Here is a 21,756-nt window from a genome sequence, read left to right as displayed (position 1 = left end):
TTTTAATTCTTCAATGCCAAAGAAGTTTTGGTCCTGGATTCAAATTTCTCGACCCCCAACATCTTCCCTGTTTTTTAAGTTCCACCCCTCCACTGTTCGGAAAAAACAAAATTCTTCAATGAATGTTTGGTACAATTTCGATAAGGACTGATATTATAGTTTACTAAGCTCTTTAATTGATATAAAGTTTGCCCTTGGCAGTTGAGTTCTTCAATCAGAAAACTTGCATTGCCCATTATTCTTTTGCAGGTACATTGAAATTATTGGTGCATCTATTTATTAATTCTTCAATGACTGTTTAATACCTATATCTACGGTTCCAATTTCGGTTAATGAATAAATTATAGCATAGTAAGTTCCTGAATTAATATAATAAGCTTGTCATTAGCAGTTGAGTTCTATAGTTAGAAAACTCAATTGTTCATTGACTAAACTTAGTGTTTTATCAAAAACAGTTACTTTACATTTTGAGGGCATGTCCTCCTTTTCTTTTGTTGTCTTTTTCTTTTTCGAAGAACTATAACTTTATTATCCAAACTTACAACTTTTTTCTTTTTTCACAAAAAGTTGCCATATATAAATGTTACTACGTTTTGGTGAGCATTGTCTGTCAATATAGAAACAGGGTTCATCGTAGATAGTACTTGTTAAAGGGTCTTCACCTGTCAGTTTTTCCAAAATTAACTATTAAAATATGTTTTCAATTTCAACTAAAATTTGGAGAAGTGCAAACGATGAGAGTCGCAACTGAATCAATTGCCGAATTATTCCCTACTTGGTCCTTACTCCCCAATTCTCTTTTTTCAAACCCTGGATATGGGAGAGGAATTCCATCTCTAAATCTAATTAAAATCAAGGGTTATTATCACTTTACCCCCTTAACGTTTGGTGCTATTATCAATTTTCCTCTTAACGTTATCTTTTAGTCACTTTACCCCCAATATTAATGGTCAAACTTAACAGAGTTTGTTAATTAAAGTGAAAAAACATGTTTAACCCTTAAAATTATTATCACTTTATACCCCAAAAAATATAGTCTCATTATCAATTTACCCCCTAGAGTTATTTTTTAGACAATTTATCCTACCATTAAACCAACTTATCAAGTTAAAAAACTTAAAAAATACCCTCCTCTTTGTATAATAAAAATAATAAAAAATTTAGAGTGACTCTTCTCCTTTTTAGTATCAAGAAAAAAAGTCAAAATATTAATTTCTTTCTTCTTGGCAATCTTATTAATATTAAAAAAATTAGAAAGATGGAGAGGGGGAGAGGGAGAGAGAGAGCTCAATTCTTTTTTTTTTTTAAATTACAAATAAAAGGATTAAATACTTTTATTATTTTAAAATTATTTCACTTTTTTTTACCACCAAATTCCAATTCTAATCTCGACAACATAAAACAGTACGATAATGTTAGACTTTTCTTTATTTTCTTTTTCTTTTGCAAAATCTAATTTTTTGTCTCCTTCTTTCCTATCTCTTTTTCTTTTCCTAGTATTAATAAATGTGAAAAAAGAAATTTGAAAAAATCCTTTTATTTTTATATTTTTCGATCTCTTAAAGTGAAAAAAAAGGAAGAATAACCATTCCAACTTTTTTATTTTAAATTATATATAAAAAAGGGTAAATATATTAAAATTTTTTTGACCATACTAATTAGATTAACGATTAGGTAAAATACCTAAAAAATAATATTATGAACTAAAGTGATTGTATCACTATAATCTAAATGAATAAAGTGATAATAACAATATAATAATACTATAAAATAAAAGGGTATTTTTGTCCAAAATTTCTTAATATGTTGAGTTGAATTACTTATGGGAGTGAAATGACTAAAAGATAACGTTATGAGGTAAATTGATAGTAGTGATATAGTTTAAGGGGGTAAAGTGATAATAACCCTAAAATAAAATAAGGAGAAAGAAGGAGGATGGCATAAATCTAACCTCCAATACAAGTCAAAATAGCCAAAAAGACAAGGAGTAATATTTCCTTATATTGAAAGCTCTAATAAATGGTAAACCACTATTATCCATTCCAAGTATTGGCTTGAGCTGCAATGATAAATCATGAATTGAAGATAAAACATGCTTTGACTTTTGTAATGCCAAACTTTATAAAGAATTGGCAGCATAACAAAGATTCTTCTATTCTACACCTTTACACTGCACGATAAAAAGTAAAATAATAATGCTAGGATTTTATAGCGAGTCCCATCATCTTCTTTTTTGCTGTGCTTATCTAGCATCCATACGACACAAAATAATAAAAAAAACCTACAAATATCACGGCTTAGAAATTAACACTTGCTTTAAATTTGCATGTTTGTGGCTAATTTTCAAAACAACTGCTTGTATGATGCATCCAACCTCATTAATTACACTTTAATATACATAAAGCGTCAGAGTTGCTACTCTGTTATTTAAAGTTTGTTAAGACTAATTGAGATTTATTGCCCCTCAATTTGGGATATGAGTTTCAGGCCCACGCTACCCTCGTATCTATGTCTCTCTTTCCCTCTCAAGTCACACTTTTATTCTCACGAGAGTGGTGGTCCTGCACTAACAAACATAAATCAAACACGAGCAGAAATTGCATTTTCGCAACCATCCACAAGGCAGAGCCATCGAGCCGGCTCTAAATCATTATTCATGCAGTCTGCTGTCTTTTTCATTAACGAGACGCATGATAAAAAAAGCTTCTACCTCCCAGAAAAAGAAAAAAGAAAAAAGAAAGAGAACTACATCAGCATTATGCATTGCACTAGAAAAGCAAGATCAAATACATACAAATATCTTAGCAGTTAATACCACAGAAATTAAGTACGACAGAGGCACATAACCATAAAGTAGTTAAAAAGCACCAAAAGCATAAGAGTAGATATCTGGTCTGGTCGCAAATGCAAATGATCTAGCACATTTCCGTGTAACCTGAAGTTGTAATCACCGAAGAGGTTGAAATGGCTAACTAACAATTTATTGAGTAGGGCGAGGTAGTCTTTTTCTGCTTACAAACCATATATCTTCGTTTCTGAGTCAGCCAGCTTCTTACATTGTCCTAAGCAGAGTAGGGTATCCGTAGAGCCATTCTTTGAGCCAGCCAAGGCCTTTCTGGATCTGGATCGATAAAACTATGCATTATGAACTGTTCAGCTTCTTCTTCCAAGAGATCCCTAGCCCATGTGACACGTTTGGAGGAGCAACTACCTGGCCCAAAACACCTGAAATTCCATTGAACCATCTCAATATGGGGAAAAAAAAGCCAAGTTTCATAAATAGCTGGTCTTGATGTCAATATATATCCCATTCCTACGCTGACCTATAACCCCAAGGCACATTCACATAGTATCAAACAGCTTTGTCTTTTATCCTGTTGCACGAGCATGGTAGTATGTGATTCAATTATTGCATAAATGCTCCTGTTAGTTTCAATGACTTAAATTCCAAAAAGAATCATTTTCTTTTTCCAATTATCAAAAAATATTTTTTTTTCTTCTTTTTCTGTGGTTCTCCAAGCCCTTAAACCCTCATACAATTTCCATTTGTGATCTTAAAAACTGAACACAATAAACATTTTCTACAATGCCCCAAATCACTAAAAGGCCTACCTGTACTCGTAAAAGCAAGCACATCTTTCATTTTCTGTCTTGCCCCAGTTATCCCAGCCACAATGCTTAATGCAAGCATCCATATAAGTGTATGCATATACAACCCTCCCAAAAGGTCCCCACGGTCTTCCAAGACATGTGTATGCTGTCTCGCCATTGCCAGTAATGACACATCTGCATTAATCCTCACAAACAGCAAATGAAATCTAATTGTACAACTTTAAAAGAAGAAAAACATGGTAATATATATTTGTGATTAGCGTGCATACATATAGAGCTGTAGCAGCAACAAAACCCAGAGAAATACTCAAAAGTCCACTTTTATAAAGCTGATGAAAGCCTTTCAAAAATTGGTTTTGCTTTAGTTCTTGTCGATCAGAGGGAGAAGAAAGGCCAGAAGCTTGATCTTTGGTAGTAAATTCCCAAACAATTGACAAGTTTTTACACACTGAAGTTTAGGCTACAGTAACCATCACTGTATGATAATATAACAGGCAGGATTTGGTCATACACATAATATAGGACAAAACCAATGAATAATCGTAGCTCATCAACACAGGTGGCCAGAAAGAACATTCATACATAGGACACTGCCAGAGCTTTGAATTTTACAGAAATGGAATTAATTTCAAGAATGAAATGAAAACACCAATTATAATGAATAATCAAAACCATTTCAAAATAGTTAAAGTAAAATATATAAAATGAAGGCACACCTTAAGAATATATAGCCAGTTGTCTCTTGAGAAGATTTTCGGCTTTGTGCAGTTATAAATCCAGCTGATTTGCAGTGAATATGACAATGCTCCAAAAGAGCTGTGCTATTACCAAAAATGAAGTCCACACTTCCTTCAATATAGCAATCTTTCAAATATTGCTTCCCATAATGCAGATACAGTGTGTCCTGCATAGTTTTCATAAAAGAACATGTTGCAAAGCTAAATCACAAATTAACGACTACATTATTTTATGGTCCTGGAGAGGGATACTATTGTCTGTTAACAGCTATGCAGATGATGTTCTCCTTTTTAGCTTCTTGGAAAAATGAGGATTATAGAAATGTAGCACAATGATGAAGCTGCAAACTTACAGTCCCACTGACCTATCTTCTTCCTTTTTTATTAACCCTCATCATAGCTTTCTTCTCTTTGCTATATATAAATTGTATACAATATTGGCCTCAGATCATGAAGATCTGAATAAACAGTTAACCAAGGCGTGCAGGTGTAAGTTTGCAATCAGTATGAGAGTTTGCAACTTCAGAAATCAAACCAAACCAAATAACGTAAAACTACAACATCTACTATCTAGTATCCAAAGTTTTCATCCTTCTGTATATAATTTTCATGAAAAACTTATCAGCTACTACCAATGAATCAATCTTCATACCTGCCAGCCAAGGAATCTGCAATTGTAAAATGCACAGCGATCAGCAGTCACTCGAAGAGCCACAGCTTGACCAGAGCCCTACAAGGGAAAGCAAGGACTACAGCAAACGTGACCCAGTTACTTGAAAGTACTCTGAAATACCACAACATACAGCTAACTATGTAGGGACTAATAGTTTAAAGTGCAATATGCCCACTATTTATTGTTCATTCAGATCTATCATCCTATTTTTTCTTATCATTTATTCTCATAATCAAATTGGGAAGACAGACATCAAGAAGAAAAAGAACCAGCCAAAAGCTCTTCAATCTGTTACTGCAATTTAAAACTCCAAATCACATCAAAGTTGCAATTTTACCGGTTGCACTGAACACAATGGCATCAATAAGACCAGAGGACAAAAAATCAGTTGTTGCAATATTGCAAGGATCAATGAATTGAATTAATTTTTGTTCAACATCTTACAAGTGAAACAATGAGTGACCTAAAAAAATGAAAAGATCAAGGCAGAATTAAATAAAAGATGATTACTTTAGGAGCAGAATTCTCAAAGGTGATATTCTCAGCAATAAAGTCCTCTCCTTCCACAATGGTACTTCCACATCCAAACGTCCCTGTTCCGATAACTCGTGATCCCTAAACAAAAACCATCTCAGCATATTTATATTTAAAAAGGAAAAAGAAAAGGTAAGATTCAATCCAATTTTAAATGGTTGAAGGAAAATAATAGGATTGAGGAATTTTGAAAGGGACCTCATGGTGTGAAATAGAGGAGGCAGTGTTGTGCCAGGTGAGCACAGTAATTTCAGGACGGAAACCGGCGAGAGTAATGAAGTTCTTGGTCTTGGGTATGTACACCGGCTGCTTGTATACACCGGGAGACACACGAATCACAGTTCGACAAGTATTGCCCAAAGGAACAGCACCAATGGCCTCCTGCACCGTCTTGAAATCACCACTCCCATCTTGTGCCACCGTCAGAACTCTCGACCCCATTTTCCCCCTTTTGACTTCCTCTTTGTTGGAGTGTTACTCCTATCTACGTGATTTGGTTGCAAGAATCCTAGATACTGGTGGCCTTTTGGACCCTACTTCTCTCTTGCTGGACTTGTAATCTAGTAACAGATCAACTGCTGAGACAAAACGCAAAGATCAATAATGGAGTAAAATTGTCGGGTTGCGAGGAGGGTAAGAATGGAATCTTGTTCTCGTCATGGATAAATTGGCCATTAGAATACGATAATACGATAAATTTAAGAGTGCGCGTGTATACAATGAGTTTATTTGAATGATTTATTTGAGATAATTACTGTAACATTTTTTATGATGTGATGTGATGTATGTGAAATAAAAAGATAATTGGAAAGATAAAAATGAGATTGAAATTTGTGAAGTAAATATTATTTGCAATATTTACTAAACCACTTGTTTTATGCGATAAAAAAATTGGTTGAAAAATTACAATGATGATTGAAAAAATGTGTTTGTGTGCAAGCGTAAATACTTTATTTCAAATAATCATATACCTAATAAGTTAAGAGGTAATTGCATATTTTTTTTTATTTAAGGGTAAGCTACAGAGTAGGTGCAAGTTTAAGAGCAATTTCTACAATTAACCCTGTTTTTGTATTACATTGCACCTTACAGAAATAGAGTTCTCAAGTTAGAGGGAATGGCAGAATGCAATCTTATTATAGTAATGGGTAAATTGGTAGTTAGAATCTAAAAATTGACAATATAAATAATTTTCCATTAGATTAACCTTAACTCAAGAAGACAAAATGTTAGCTTTTCTACTTAAGGGGCAAACTGCAACTACACTTAAAACCCTTTTTTCAGGGTGCATAATGAACACTAATTAACACAATTGATACACTTCATCTTCCATCTTGTCTCCCACTCAATTTAGATTATATACATACTCACAAAATACTAAAGCCATCTTAAAAAAAAAACAGAGAAAGAGAGAGACATTTGTAGATCGTTTATTCACAAGTTCAAAACAGAGTTGGGACTTTATGATTAGATACAAAGAAGAAAGTGTTGCAAAATGAAAGATGATATCAGAAAAGCATTGATCAAAGTTGTAAAAAGCACAAAAACATTAATATAGGCGTATCAATATATATTGCTCTAGCTTAATTTGTCACGTACATCATTAATTTGTTTGTCAAAACATTGGAGAAAATAATTAAATAATGCTTAATTAAGGAACACTCTATAGCCCTCATTATTAATTTATCATTAGATGATGAAATAAGTATTTTGGATCCTTAGATTATAACAATTTCAAATATTTTAAAATATAAACTAATATCATCCTTGAGAATGAGGGACACACATCGACGAAATGGTTATGATGAAATAAGGGTCTTAGATTCTATTGATTAGAACAATTTCAAATATGGGTCTTAGATCCTTAGATTATTACAATTTCAAATATTTAGAATATAAACTAATATCATCTTTGACAATTGAAGATGTACATTGAGGGAATGGTTCCTAAAAGTACGTAAAATTTCTCTTAATTTAATTGGTTCACTATTATCTCTTAAACGAAATTAAAAGAAAATAAAACCTGCCTAGCCTAATCGCACATGCACCAAATTGTTGAAGTCAACATTGCAAAACTATTAGAGGTCCAAAATCATGATTTTATATTATTATATTTTTGGGACAGGTCACAAATCTGAGGTCCATTTCATTTCATGCATTTAAACTCAAACTAGTCCTTATAGTGCAGGGAGACCCGTGCAAATGGTGCTATGACTTAAGACTTAGAAAGTACACTTGTATTTTTTTTTTTTTGGCTCTTTGTTGTAAAAATGATGCTGTTATAAAAGTTAAAGTGGGAAGTTTTGGATTTTTATGAATTTCAGTGCATATGAAAAGAGGTTTTACTATAACTTTGATCTTTAAATCCCTATGAAATTGTTCACCGTCACTAATCAATTCACAAAGCATGAACTTTAAATGCCAATAAATATTTTCAGCCATCCGAAAACAAATTCTTTCCCTGTGAAATTTTGAGATAGAAAAGAAATCATTTTTATATTTTTGAAATGACTAACAGAGAGGTACATAGAGCAGAGAGGCTGGCATTTTAGCCTAGGAAGAATTCCTTCAAATCAGGAATTTTACGAAAAATAGAAAACTAACTAGATGAGACTTAATTAACAACCAACCAAATCTCTTTATCAAAAAACAATAACTAAATAAAGAATACTAATATAGATGATAATTCCACAGTCCCCCTCAAGCTGGGTTGTACAAATTGTACATGCCCAGCTTGCAACTTAACTCCTCAAATCTAGTTCTTGGAGGTGCTTTGGTGAGGATATCAGCAGTTTGATGTTGAGTAGGGATGTAGACAATTTGAATAGTCCCATTTTCGATCTTCTCCAGGATGAAATGATGATCAATCTCAACATGCTTTGTCTTATCATTGTGAACAGGATTTTTTGCAAGGTTGATAGCTGCCTAGTTATCACAGAATAACCTAATCGGTTGTTTGTCCATCACCCTCAGTTCACTAAGTAATCTTTGAACCCAGATACCTTCACAAAAATCCCAATGCTAATTATCTAAACTCAGATTCTGCACTACTTCGTGAAACAACTGATTATTTCTTACTTCTCCATGTAACAAGATTTCCCTAGACATATGAACAATAACCAGAAGTTGAGCGTTTATCCAGTAGATTCCCTGCATGATCAGCAAGAGTGTAGATATCAATCTCCCTTTTGTTACTCTTCCCGAATAATAATCCCTTTCCAAGTGTTGACTTAAGATGTCTTAGTATCCTATTCATAGCCTTCATATGCTCTTCTGTGGGATTATTCATGAATTGACTCACTAAACTGACAGCAAATCCAATGTCTGGACGCATGTGCGAGAGATAAATTAACTTACCAACAAGTCGTTGGTATCTCCCCCTATCTACGGGAATGCTTCTTGATTCTGCACTTATCTTTTTGCTTAAATCCATGGGTATATCTGCTGGTTTACAGCCAAGCATCCTTGTTTCCTTCAACAAATCCAATATATATTTTCGTTGAGTCACTGCAATACCTTTTCTTGACCTTGCTACTTCTATACCAAGAAAGTACTTTAGATTACCAAGCTCCTTAATCTCAAATTCCCTTACTAGATGTTGTTTTAAGACCTGTAATTCTTCCTTGAAATCACCAATAAGAATAATATCATCAACGTTGTGAGGACTCATGTTTTTATTCTTAAAATAGTTATTTTTATAATTATTTACCCTAGATTTAGTTAATTATATTTTAGTTGCGTGAATTGCCCTTAAATTTCGCTTTATCGCGCGCGAGTCGGAAGTTTGCGTATTTCGCATCGGAACAACTAAGTGGAGATTTGAGAAATTACTACTAGACTCGTAAGAGTGAGTAATTACAGTGTTAAAGGAATTACATTGGAGGATTAGTGCATGAGTGTACCAAACAAGAGAGGAATCGGTAGTGTACGACACTATTTCGACAACTATTCAAAGTTGATTTTTTGTACCCAACTTAAAGCAACTTTTCTCCAATCTTCCAACACAAGCCAAACACACAAAACCCTCCTCTCTCTCTCTCTCCATAGTTGGCCGAACCTCAAGGAGGAAGAAGGGAAAGAAAACTCCTCACTTCTAGCTTTCATTTTGCTTGCAATTCATCATCCAACTTTCTAGCTTCTTGGAGATTCATCCTAGCTTGGAGTAAGAAACAATCTTGTGGAATTTCTTGGAGGAAATTTCAGTGGAAAATTTGGTTTTCTTCAAGGGTTTTAAGGGTAACCACTCCACCTCTTTTATCTTTCAAATTACAAGAAGTTTAACGGTTAATCTTCATGGGTTTACAACCCTAAGCAAGAAAATAGGTTAGAGGACTTGAGGAAACCATTTATTTCGCTTTAAATCATAGGCTAGCGGACTTGATGAGACCTCTAGGTAGCTGACTTGAGGCTTGATTGTTTGGTTGTGGTTGTTTATGTGATATATAGCTTGATTATGGTTAGAAAGTGGAGAGAAATCGAAGGATAAATGAGAATACAAGCTGGCCGAAATTTCTGGTCATGTTGTTCTATTTTAGTTTCGAAATTTTGATGCTTGGTTGACTGTGAAATTGATGAATATATGTTGTATATTGTGTGTACAAAGTGCCTTTCAAAAATCGTATTGAATGGTTGTGCAAAACTTGAGTTTTTGGTAGAGGTTCGAATCTGGAAAACGTATAACAGTGCACTCGGACAGTGCTTCTTTGTCTGAATGTAACTCTTTGTACAAAAGCCAAAATTGAGTGCCGTTTGTGGCATTCAAAACTAGACATTTATATCTTTCCAATGGTATAAAAATCCCCTACTGGTTCATTTTGAGTGAACCGTAGTGAGTCGGCAAATTTGGCTGTTCTGTTTCGACTGTTTATGCGAATGAAACTGGGAAGCTGCATCTTGTGGCTCGATTTGGTCCCATTTGTGAAACGATTTTCAAAATGATGTCTTCTGATAAATTGTAGCATTTTGAACCTAGTTTCCAACACCATAAACCATTCTCAATTTGAAGTTGTACAGAGCTAGATATGGTTTGATTTCGAAAATGCAACAAAGCTGGAAATTGGAAGATTTTCCCTTCCTTGCTGACCGAATGGTCAAATCTGTTTTGGGAGGCTATATTTCAAAAATTTTAGTGTCATTTAATCATCAATTGCTTATTAAATGTTTCTAAAACTTTGGTTTCAAAATTGGAGTGAATTGGGGCTGATTTCATTGGACAAAACGTTTGAAAAAGAAAGAGAAAATAGGATGGCAGATTTGCTTTGAAAATTTCATCAACTTTGGTCATTTTGTTAACTGTCTTCCCATGCAAGTTTGTGCCTAAATTTTTATAGAGAGGTAGTCCATATGGAAGTTCAAGTGTACCAAATTTGGTGTAATTTCAATACCATTTCGATGCCCAAATGATGCCCCAAACATTGCTTCTCGAATCTGGAAATTCACTGATCAGATTACAAAAATCAACCAAATTTAAACTATTATATCTTGTTGCCCAAAAATCCAAATTTAGTTCTGTTTGTTGTTTTTGAAACTTTGTATGGAACTCTTATTGTGTTACAAATTTCAAAGGCTGATTCACTTTCTGTGAATTTTACCGAATTTCCAAATATCGCCGAAAATTAAGACTGGTTCTGTCTTACCTTCGTGAATCAGCAACTTTGAGCTGAAAAATGAATGCTTTCTGTTTAGAATCTTGGAAAAGTGTCTTCTAGGAAATTTTAGTACTTTGAATCTAGTTTCCAACGGTATAAATTTTTCCATTTTTAGACATACTGAAGTCAAGATCTGATTTTACCAAGTTTATCGCGCAAAGCTGAAAATTCATGATTTCTTGGAAAATGAGTTTTTGAGAACTTTTTATTGTCTTTCGATATTGATCAACCGTTTTAAACTCATTTTCATGGAAGATGCAAGTTTCTCTTGTGACTTTAAATCCTCACTTTTGAATCTCGATTTTCGAGATATTAAAATTCTTTTAAGACATTGTCTTAGTATTACGCAAGTGCACATTCTTCCTTGTTTGGCAAGGGGTTTGTAAGTAATTGTGAATGATAATTAATTGTTATTTCTTCAGGCACTCAAGAGGATCTTAAAGAGAATCTCAGAGCCGACCACCAAAGATCTTATTTGCACTTACTCACTTATTTTGAATTGGTGAGTGTCAAGTGTATGAATTGTTGAAATTACTTGAATTGCTTCTCATTGATTAAATGGTTTAGAATTGTCGAGTCGAGTGTGTACTTTTTCGCACTCGTCCTCTTTTAATTGGTTATATAATTGAATTGCTCATAATTGAATTGTATATGGTTGATTAAATGTCGATTGGAGTGAACCTCATCGACTTATAATTATAATTGGGGGACGCCCAAATCTCAATTGGCCGACCTTGCGACTCGAGCCAGCATGGGCTTGGTCGAGAAGTTCGGTGAACCATGAGATAATTAAAAACTTGATCTATTAAGAGATCTCATTTGGCATACTCGTGGAGTAGTGCCTTTTATAAAAGAAGTGCGGGCCCGGAGCAGGAGGTGTAACGGTGAACATGAGAGAAGAGTAAGTGGAGTTCTACGGATTTAATACCTACCCGATTGACGGAGTGTCATCGCGGGGAAGTATTTGATTGAGTCTTGGCGAAGCAAGTGGAATCTAGCTCCTGAAAGCTCTAGTATCCTTAAATTGTTTCTGCTTACTTTTCCAACTTGAAATGTTAATTACTCGAACTTTACAGTTTTACGTACTGTATAATGTTATTGTTACTTGGTCTATGTGTTTGCATGTGTGTTTCTTGGTCTCACTGAGCGTTCGCTCACCCCATTAGTTTTGTTTTCCTTAACAAGAGATCGGAATGGAAAGAATTTTGGAGAAGACGGTTTGATTACTTTTGATTAGTATTTTGGGATGTAATTGATTAGCTGACTTCTAGTAGTTGTATTTTGGGAAGGTTGGTGTAATTCTGAGAACTTGTGGTGTAAGACTTGAAAGTTTAGTTAAGGGAGAGACGTCTCCTTATTTTGTCTTTTATTATTGGCTGTGTACCTTTAAGTTTAAATTTGACTTGTATTTGAGACCTGGCGAGAGTTGCGTAGGCGTTTCGCGGATACCCTTGGGTTCACCCTTGGGAGAAGTGGGGGCGTCACAAACGTAGACACGCAAACTAGCAATTTTCTTCTCAGTTGAAAACTTGACAAACAAGGTATGATCTGATTGGCATTGTTTATACCCACATTTTTTCATGAACTTTGCAAACCTATCAAACCATGCACGAGGAGACTATTTGAGTCCATAGAGGGACTTTTGTAGTCTATATACCTTATTTTTAGTGTGATAACTTTCCATTCCAGGGGGACACTTCGATATAAACTTCTTCTTCAAGATTGCCATTTAGAAATGCATTTTTAATGTCTAGTTGATGCAATGGCCAGTCATAGTTAGCTGCAAGTGAAAGAAGAACTTGGATGGTATTAAGTTGAGCAACTGAAGCAAAGGTATCTAGATAATCAATACCATATGATTGTGTGAATCCCTTAGCAATTAGGTGAGCTTTCAGCCTCTCAATACTTCCATCTGCTTTGTGTTTGATGGTAAAGATCCACCTGCATCCCACTGGCCTTTTTCCAGCAGATAAAATCACCCATGTTCCATTCCTTTCAAGTGCTATGATCTCCTCATGAACAACTTTCCGCCACCTTGGATGTTTAAGAGCCTTATGAAAAGTCCTTGAAATGTGTACACTATCAAGTGAAGTAATAAATGCCCTGTATGTTGGAGAAAGAAAGTCATAGCTCACAAAATTTCCAATCGAATGTTTGGTACATGATCTTACACCCTTCCTTAAAGCAATTGGGATGTTATCATCATCATTCATTGGAATAATTAATTCATAAGAATGATAGGATTCAGCTGAGAGTGAACTTGAGAAGAATCAGAATTCAGGTTGGATTCATGACAATGCACGAGAGGTATGAGATTCTCACTCTCATTGGTGTTCTTTTTCCTCCTAGTGTAAACTTGAAGCTAAGAGGAGTCAAGTTGAATAAACTTGTGATTTAAGGTTGGACTACTAGGTAGTGAAGGCTCAAAATTGGTTTTCGATGTGGTGTCTAGGTCAGAAGGAAGACAAACTAGAGGCTAAGGTGTAGGTTGTGTTTGAGCTGTGTTCTGTATTTGGGTTAGCTCTTTGATGAGAAGTTCATCCCAAAATTGAGATTCCCTCATATTCTCTCCTTGAATGTTAGATTTTGGATAATAAAGCTTATGTTCAAAGAAAATGACATTCATTGAATTGTATATCTTTTTGGTAATAGGAGAGTAGCATTTATAACCCTTTTGGTTGGACGAATAACCTAGGAAGACATATTTGATGGACTTAGGATCTAATTTAGTTCGGTTTAAGGAATGATTATGAACAAAAACCGAACACCCAAAGACCCTTGGAGGAATATCTGAGGAGATGAATATGATGTGAGGATAGGCTTTTAGAAGGACTTGGTGAGGGCTTTGAAATTTGTGGATTCTAGAGGGCATTCTATTTATTAAGTAAGCAGCAGTAAGAACTGCCTCACCCCAGAAATATTTAGGCATATTAGTTGTGAATAGAAGTGCTCTAACTACCTCAAAAAGATAGCGGTTTTTTCTTTCAGCTACTCCATTTAGTTGAGGAATATCTACACACGAGCTAGTATGGATGATGCCGTGATATGAGAGATATGATTCAAGATGGGACTTGAAGTATTCTTTGGCATTGTCGGTTTTCAAAATTTGGATATAAGCATTGAATTAATTTTGAACCATCATATGAAATTTTTGAAAGATGTGACTAACTTCAGATTTTTCTTTCATAAGAAATATCCAAGTAAGATGAGTGTGATCATCCACAAAAGGCACAAACCACCGAGCACCAGTGAGACTTTTAATTCATAATACACCTCACACATTACTATGAATCATGGTGAAATGATGGTAGGTAAGTGGTGACTTGGAGGAAAATTTGTACTAGTATTCTTAGCAAACTGACAGTTTTCACAGTGAAAAGAACTTGGCTTTTATTGATGAACAATTGAGGAAACATTTTTTCTAGATACACAAAATTGGGATGGCCAAGGCAAAAATGTCAAAGCATAATGTCATCCACATTATTTGACACTTGAATTGGAAATAAAGGAGTATAGATGACACAATGACATACTCTTTGACATACTAGTGGACATTTTGCAACTTGAATAATCAGCTTGTCTACTTGGAGGGTTATTAGTTTTGAGTAGGTAGAGATCTGACACCAACTCAGCATTGCCAATAGTCTTTCCCGATTCCATCTCCTGAAATTCACACAAGAATGGGAAAAATTTAGCGACACACTTAAGATCTCAACTCAACTTTCTAACTAAAAGTAAATTACAATTTAAATTTTGAACATCAAGAACAGGAGAGAGAACAATATCCTTTGTTAAGTATGCCGATCCTATTCCCAAAACCATGGGAAGGGAACCATCTGCAATACGAATGAAAAAGTTACCCATTTGAGCACTATAATCATGTAGGAGTGTTTCATCTCTTGTCATATGATCTGATGCCCCGAAATTTGTAACGACCCCACCTCCCCTTTGGGCGTACCCCAAGGTTTAGTGGACCGCCTGTCCAGTTCTCGCTAGGATTCCCTCACTTATTTCAAATAAAATAGTTCACAACCTCAAGCGTAAATGGAATAACAGTTCCCAAGTTTGGAACGTACATGTACATTCATCTCTATTCCAAACATTCATACAATCCCAAATATAACAAAAGATATGAATTCCAGATACATTCAACCCTAATCGAGCACTAGCGTGAGTACAATCGCAAAAATTCAAAAACTAAACTATGTTAGCCTGTACCAGTCTCACGCCCTCGCTCGTACCCCCTGTAAGGAAAACAAATTTAATGGAATAGAGTGAGTTAAAGCTCAGTGAGGTTCCAAAACTGCATGCAGACCCAAGTAGCAAGTTGGCCATATGTAAAACTTGAACTCTTAAAATGAGCGAGTGTAAAAGTTCATAAAAAGAAACAATAACACGACAAGTAATAATCATTTCAAAGTATAAAGATACAGATGGCTCTCAAGTAGGGGTGGCAATTTCCGACACGATCTGAAAACCTGACACGAACCTAACACGAAATTAATGGGTTTGGGTTTAGATTTTGAAGATTCGGGTCAAAATCGGGTCAGATCCGATAAACCCGAAAAAAAGCAGGTCAAAATCGGGTAAAAAATGAGTTGACCTGCTAACCCGTTTCTGAAATAAAAATAAATCAATAAATATTAAAAAAAATATCTAAAGACTTAATAGTAGAAAAATACACCACTACTGACTAGTGACTAGTGAGTAGTGACTACAACAAACAACAATTCACGTTCGTTCGACCAGCCCTAATTAGAAATCCTTCATCCAAATATTTCTTCCCCTTTTGGCCTTTTCTCTTCTAAAAATCTAAACGGCAAAATCGGAGAGGATCGTCTTGCCCTTCTTCACCTCACCTATCACTAGCGGACGGTGGTTAGAAGCAAGCAACAGCTTTTCTTCTTTGAGATTTGAGCAGCAAGAAAGGGCCAGCAGCTTTAGATCTAGCTTAGCGAAAAAGGTACACAGATTTAGATCTAGCTTAGCTAATCTGGTTGATGATGGCTTTGGTTTCTCGCTCTGTGTTTTCTTTTGGTGGTCAATTGGTCATGGGCTGTCACTTGTAGGCTGGAGTGGAAGGCTATGTATAGCAATCTCCAATAAATTCTAATCGTAGTTGCCTCTGATAGATATCCTAAAAGACAAACTTCTTCAAATCTAGCTGCAAAAAGTGAAAGTAGAAAAAACTTGGGATTCATTAACCTCGATTTTCTTATCTGGCTCTGCCCCTATTTAAGATCATTGGACAAAAAATTCCTTTCTTGAGAGTCTTGTGTTTCCTTTCTCGCCTGACATAGAAAAGAATGTTTCTGATCCAAAAAGAAAGAGTAAAAGAAAAAAAGTCCAATTAGTACTAGATGGTGGTCGGATAATGCCTAAATCGCCTGACATAAAAAGATTCTACTTGCCTGCAATGTGACACCATATGTATCCATTTCTTAAATACAACACATAATCATAATAATAGTAGTAAGCACTTGCGCGGGTTGTGTAATTTTATTTCTGGCTTTTCTTTTCTGTGCAAGCAAATTGTTGAATTGCATCTTATATTGGGAGGGCAAAATGCATAAATCACCCCACGTGTATTACCTAGTATACTACTAATATTTTTGTTGCCCACTTTTTGGGTAAACAATTTGTATATTACTGCAAGTTTGGTATTATCATCAATTCATCATTCGCTACATATTTTTGTTGAGTTTACCAAATAAATACGATGATGATTAAATCCAATAAGGAAAACTTATCTATGTGTGTGTGTGTATATATATATCTTACAAAATAAATTACTAACCAGATTTATAAGCAATTCAGGCCCCCAAGACAACTAGTTCATATTCAGGTACCTCTCATCATAGCCAAAAAAATGTTGTTTTTCTCTCATTTATTCCTTTTTCTTCGTTAACTCCAAAAAAATATGGAGTTCAAGCAGAGACATGCTTAAGTTATCTGCACACGAGTTTAGATTTGGATTGTAATTTTATGTAAAAAAATTTATATTCTTTTAAACACATTATTAATTAGAGCTTTTAAGATGCATTAAAATGGTATAATTAAAAATAGGGTTCATCTAGAAAGGGGTTTAAGTGGTTGACCAATCAGGCTTTCTTCTATTCTTCTATATATGTATATATATTAAGTCAACTAATCCTTTATTAATTGGAGCTTTTAAGAGTACTATCTTATTGCTGGTTGTATACAAAGATGCATGAATACAAATATATAGATGACCAAATGAGCAGACCAGACCTGCTTGGCATGATTAACAGCTTTTAATCAGTTTGTTCACCTTGATGATTAATTGATGGATACAAGTATGACATATCCAAATTCAGTCACTATTGAAGAAGATAGTGATACTGGGAGCAGTAGTGATAGCATCAAGGAAACAGGCCACACCAACCAGCAATCTCAATGCCCTGACACTAGTGCAATTGAAAAAAAGAAGTTACCTCCAAAAGTTACAATCGATGTGCCTGGCAAGAAGAGGAGATTAACTTCAGAAGTTTGGGATTACTTCAACATTATTCCCAAAAAGGATCCAAATGAAGAGTTGAAGTGCAAATGCAAGAAATATGGGAGTGAATATTCTGTTGAGAGTAAAAGTGGGACAGGTAATTTGCATCGACATATAAAGAAGTGTTTGAAAATGACAACAAAGGACATTGGGCAGTACCTAATCACTTTTGACAAAGGTGCTCCAGCCACACGAAATGCACAATTCAGTCAAGATAAATTTAGAGAATTACTTGTGCATGCCATAGTAAGACATGAACTGTCATTTTCATTTGTGGAGTATGAGGGAATAAAAAATGTCCTTACATATTTGGAACCCCAAATTAAACATATCACTAGGAACACAGCCAAGTCGGACATTAAAAAATTGCATGCAAAGGAAGTTAATAGACTTGGTAGTGAATTGCATGGATGTCCTAGTCGAATATGTTTAACTTCTGATGCATGGACATCTATTGTTACTGATGGATACTTAAGTTTGACTGCACATTTCATTGATAGCAATTGGCTGCTACAGAAAAAAATTCTGAATTTTTCTTATATGCCTCCTCCTCATAATGGTGTTGCCTTAGCTGAAAAAATTTACAGCTTGGCTAGTAGTTGGGGTATTGAAAAAAATTTATTTTCCATCACATTAGACAATGCTTCTGCAAATGATTCTTGTGTTGCAATACTTAAGAATCAGCTTAAGTTGAAAAATTCTTTAGTTTGTGATGGTATGTTGTTTCATGTGCGATGTTATGCATATATTCTCAACTTGATTGTGCAATATGGTTTGAAAGAAATTGATAAATCTGTGGAGTTAATAAGAGAATGTGTCAAATATGTCAAGGGTTCTCAAACAAGGAAGTTAAGGTTCACCGAATGTGTAACACAGACTTCTCTTGATTCCAAGAAAGCTTTAGTTCAAGATGTTCCTACTAGGTGGAACTCCACATATAGGATGTTGTCTAGTGCACTTTATTATCGCCTTGCATTTTGTCACTTACAACTAAGTGATTCAAATTTTCGGTGTTGTCCATCTCTTGAAGAACGGGGAAGAGTTGAAAAAATTTGTGGCTTTCTTCAAGTTTTCTATAAGGCAACATGCTTTTTCGGGGTCCAAGTATCTAACTAGTAACTTGTACTTTCCTCAAGTTTTTAAAATTCAATTGAAGCTGTCTGAGGAGTGCAATAGTTCGGATGATTTTATGAGGAGGATTGGTTCCCAAATGTTTGCGAAGTTTAACAAATATTGGTCCGAGTTCAATCTCTTGTTGGCAATTGCTGTGGTATTTGATTCTCAGTATAAATTTCAATTTATTGAATTTAGTTATAATAAGTTGTATGGCCCAAGATCTAATGAATTAGTCAAGGTCAGGAATGCACTTTTGATGTCTATAATGAGTATGTGAAGACTTTGAACGTACCCGGTGCATCATCTTCATGCTCTCGAGGCAGCAATGAAATCTATTCTCATGGAGCCAAGGACCAAGAAGACAACCAATCATTTGATGTTTTAGAGGTATGAAAATTAAAATTTTGTAACTTTATTGCGTTCTAAAATAATTATTGTGATGATGATTTTTAACTATTTTGTTTTATTATCGTATCTAATATATCTTTATTTGTAACTTATGTAGGAATTTGATCAATTTGACACTTTTGAATTTACCTCTAGTGCACAAAAAAGCCAATTGGAATTGTATTTAGATGAGCCAAGAGCTAAACGATCCTCACATATTAGTGTTCTTGATTATTGGAAAGCTCAACAATTTCGATTTCCAGATTTGAGTAAATTGGCAAGGGACATTCTATGTGTTCTAGTATCAACCGTTGCTTCTGAATCTACATTTAGTCTTGGTGGTAGGATTTTGGATCAATTTCATAGTTCATTTTCACCCCAAATTGTTGAGGCTTTAGTTTGCATTAAAGACTGGTTGTTTGGAGATAAAAGTAAAGGTAAATCCGATTTTTTTTTTTACAGATTTTACTGTTCTGGTATTGTTACTCATATATTTTTTTCATTCTTATAATGTAGGATCTCTAAATATGAATTTGGAGGATTTAACTCAAAATATCATGTCTCTCAATATCAACAAGGATGAGGTTGATGCAACAACAATTGAGGATTCAAATTCTAATGTTGTTAATCTCTAATCCATGATACTTGATGCATGGTGAGTTAATTTTTAAATTCGATTAAAAATATTTCATAAGATTTAATACGTGGTTTAATATCCAAGTAATTCTCTCTCTCTTTTTGGTGTTGATCATGATCCTCCTAGCTGGAGTGGTTGCTATGAATGTTGCTTGGAGGACGCACAAGTTTGGTATGATTATGAATGTTGTTGTTGCTGATGATGAGGGTAGAACATTGGTTGGCCTTGAGGCACCACTTTTGTCATGATTTAACATCATGTGAATTGTAATATATTGACTCTAAACTTTTATTTGGTTGACAGCCTTTTGTTTAGATTGTTCTAGTTGGATTTGTTTGACTTGTGTGAAGTTGGAGCTATTAAATTTGGCTAGATGATGTATTACATTATTTTTACCCTTATGATGTCTTAATTTAGTTTAGAATTGATTCTATTAAAAAGTACAGCCGGTTAATCAGTAAATATCAATTAAATTTTAGGTCGTTTCGGGTTAACCCGCTTGACCCACCAACCAGAAACTTTCGGGTCCGCGTCAGCATGCCTGACCCGTCACGAGTTGGCAGGTCAGGTTCGGGTCAATAGATTTTCTGACTGACGGGTCGCCAACCTGTTTTGGACCCGATTGCCTCCCCTACTCTAAAGAGCCAAATTCCCGTTGCTTCACCATAGCTTGATCAAGTAGTAGTTAACACTCCATCAACTTTCAAGTAAAGTAACCAATCCAGTAGTTCACCACTTAACTTCAATTTCCGTCCACCAATCAAACCCTCTACCGGGCTCGAAATCCAAAAGTAAACACTAGTGGTAATACTCGAGTATACCGATTAGTCGAGAAGATAACACTCCACTCGACAAAATTAAAGACTTAGGGTTTGTTACCTAATTGACCAGGCCCTTGCCGGCTCAACTCGAGTAACTAACCACAGGATTTCTGGAATTCCAGACAGGATGCAAGTCATATGCGTGTATATCAAATCAAGTGTAAACAATGAACAATAATATATCACACTAGATCAAGTGCGATAAAATACACCCTTACCCGATCAAACCAATCAAATATCATCCAACCACATTAGTCAAGCATTTAAAACAAATATCAAGTTCAATCATATATTTGGAAGCACTCACCAAAGACTTAGTGCTTATTAAAATCACACTTAGATACAACTCCTTGGTTGAAATCCAAATCTGCGATAAATATCATTTAAGAGTTTAAAATCCACTAGGGTTTGAAACATATGAGTTTTGCTTCAAGAAAATCAAGTAATTGAAACTTGTTTAAGTAGTAGTCATATGGCTTATGAAACTTTAGAAAATTCATGCTCGCTCTTTTAGTTTTGATAAAGAAGTGATTTATACTTTGAAAGTCGCACTTGGTATGAAAAATCGAGAAAATCGTACTTTTAAGGGTCGCTACTTTTACTTTTTAAAGGGTAAGAGTTTTGGCAAAAATTTCAACTTATGTATCTCTTACTAAAAAAAACTCGAATACCATAAACAATCGAAGTTCACTTCAACCTCGAGTCGTCGCTCAAGTCTCGTGTTCACTTGTCTAACTCTCGAGCGAAAATGCGGGCAGCATGCCCTTGGTATTTATCCATTTTTCCATTCAAGTACAACTTGGATTCACAAGCCAACAAACCTTCAATTCAACCACAAGTGATAAACCAACAACATACATCTTTTCAAGGCCTCAAAACCAACCAAACAAATGAAATAATATACTTATCCCTATGGATATCAAAGCTGGAAATCAGTTTAGAGAAGAAATTATAAGTAGCAGATTTGTCATCCTTCGGTGTTTTGGTCATAACTGTAGCTAGGTATATCGGATCGAGGTAAATTTTATGGAGTTTCGAAGCTAAGACATAGACCTACATTTCCTATGAAGA

At 34.8% G+C, this 21,756-nt stretch overlaps 2 protein-coding genes across 2 annotated transcripts; one reads left to right on the top strand and one right to left on the bottom strand.

Annotated features, from left to right (window-relative positions):
- Nucleotides 1-2,733: 2,733 nt before the first annotated feature.
- LOC113772498 (pectinesterase 31) lies at nt 2,734-6,141 on the bottom strand. Its single transcript, XM_027317109.1, has 6 exons — nt 5,755-6,141; nt 5,533-5,637; nt 5,002-5,079; nt 4,329-4,516; nt 3,613-3,786; nt 2,734-3,225 (listed from the first exon to the last, which is right to left on the bottom strand). Exons 1-6 carry the CDS (start codon nt 5,995-5,997, stop codon nt 3,063-3,065), a joined length of 951 nt encoding a protein of 316 aa, XP_027172910.1. The 5' UTR covers nt 5,998-6,141; the 3' UTR covers nt 2,734-3,062.
- Nucleotides 6,142-17,523: 11,382 nt separating this feature from the next.
- On the top strand, nt 17,524-19,862 carry LOC113771345 (zinc finger BED domain-containing protein RICESLEEPER 1-like). Its single transcript, XM_027315937.1, has 5 exons — nt 17,524-18,828; nt 18,881-18,994; nt 19,084-19,227; nt 19,346-19,664; nt 19,744-19,862. The coding sequence occupies exons 1-5, from the start codon at nt 17,524-17,526 to the stop codon at nt 19,860-19,862; spliced, it is 2,001 nt and encodes a 666-aa protein (XP_027171738.1).
- Nucleotides 19,863-21,756: the final 1,894 nt, after the last annotated feature.

This window comes from Coffea eugenioides, chromosome 5 (assembly GCF_003713205.1).
Source record: "Coffea eugenioides isolate CCC68of chromosome 5, Ceug_1.0, whole genome shotgun sequence".
NCBI lineage: Eukaryota > Viridiplantae > Streptophyta > Magnoliopsida > Gentianales > Rubiaceae > Coffea > Coffea eugenioides.
Note: the sequence above shows the minus strand (reverse complement) of the source record. Positions and strands in the feature narration are given on the sequence as shown.

Coding starts and splice junctions, on each gene's coding strand:
- LOC113772498 (XM_027317109.1), bottom strand. CDS start 5,997: ATGGGGTCGAGAGTTCTGACGGTGGCACAAGATGGGAGTGGTGATTTC. Junction 5,638..5,754: donor CCTCTATTTCACACCATGAG/GTCCCTTTCAAA, acceptor GTTTTTGTTTAG/GGATCACGAGTTATCGGAAC. Junction 4,517..5,001: donor GCAGATTCCTTGGCTGGCAG/GTATGAAGATTG, acceptor AAAACTATGCAG/GACACACTGTATCTGCATTA.
- LOC113771345 (XM_027315937.1), top strand. CDS start 17,524: ATGACATATCCAAATTCAGTCACTATTGAAGAAGATAGTGATACTGGG. Junction 18,829..18,880: donor CATGCTTTTTCGGGGTCCAA/GTATCTAACTAG, acceptor ATTCAATTGAAG/CTGTCTGAGGAGTGCAATAG. Junction 18,995..19,083: donor TCTTGTTGGCAATTGCTGTG/GTATTTGATTCT, acceptor AGTCAAGGTCAG/GAATGCACTTTTGATGTCTA.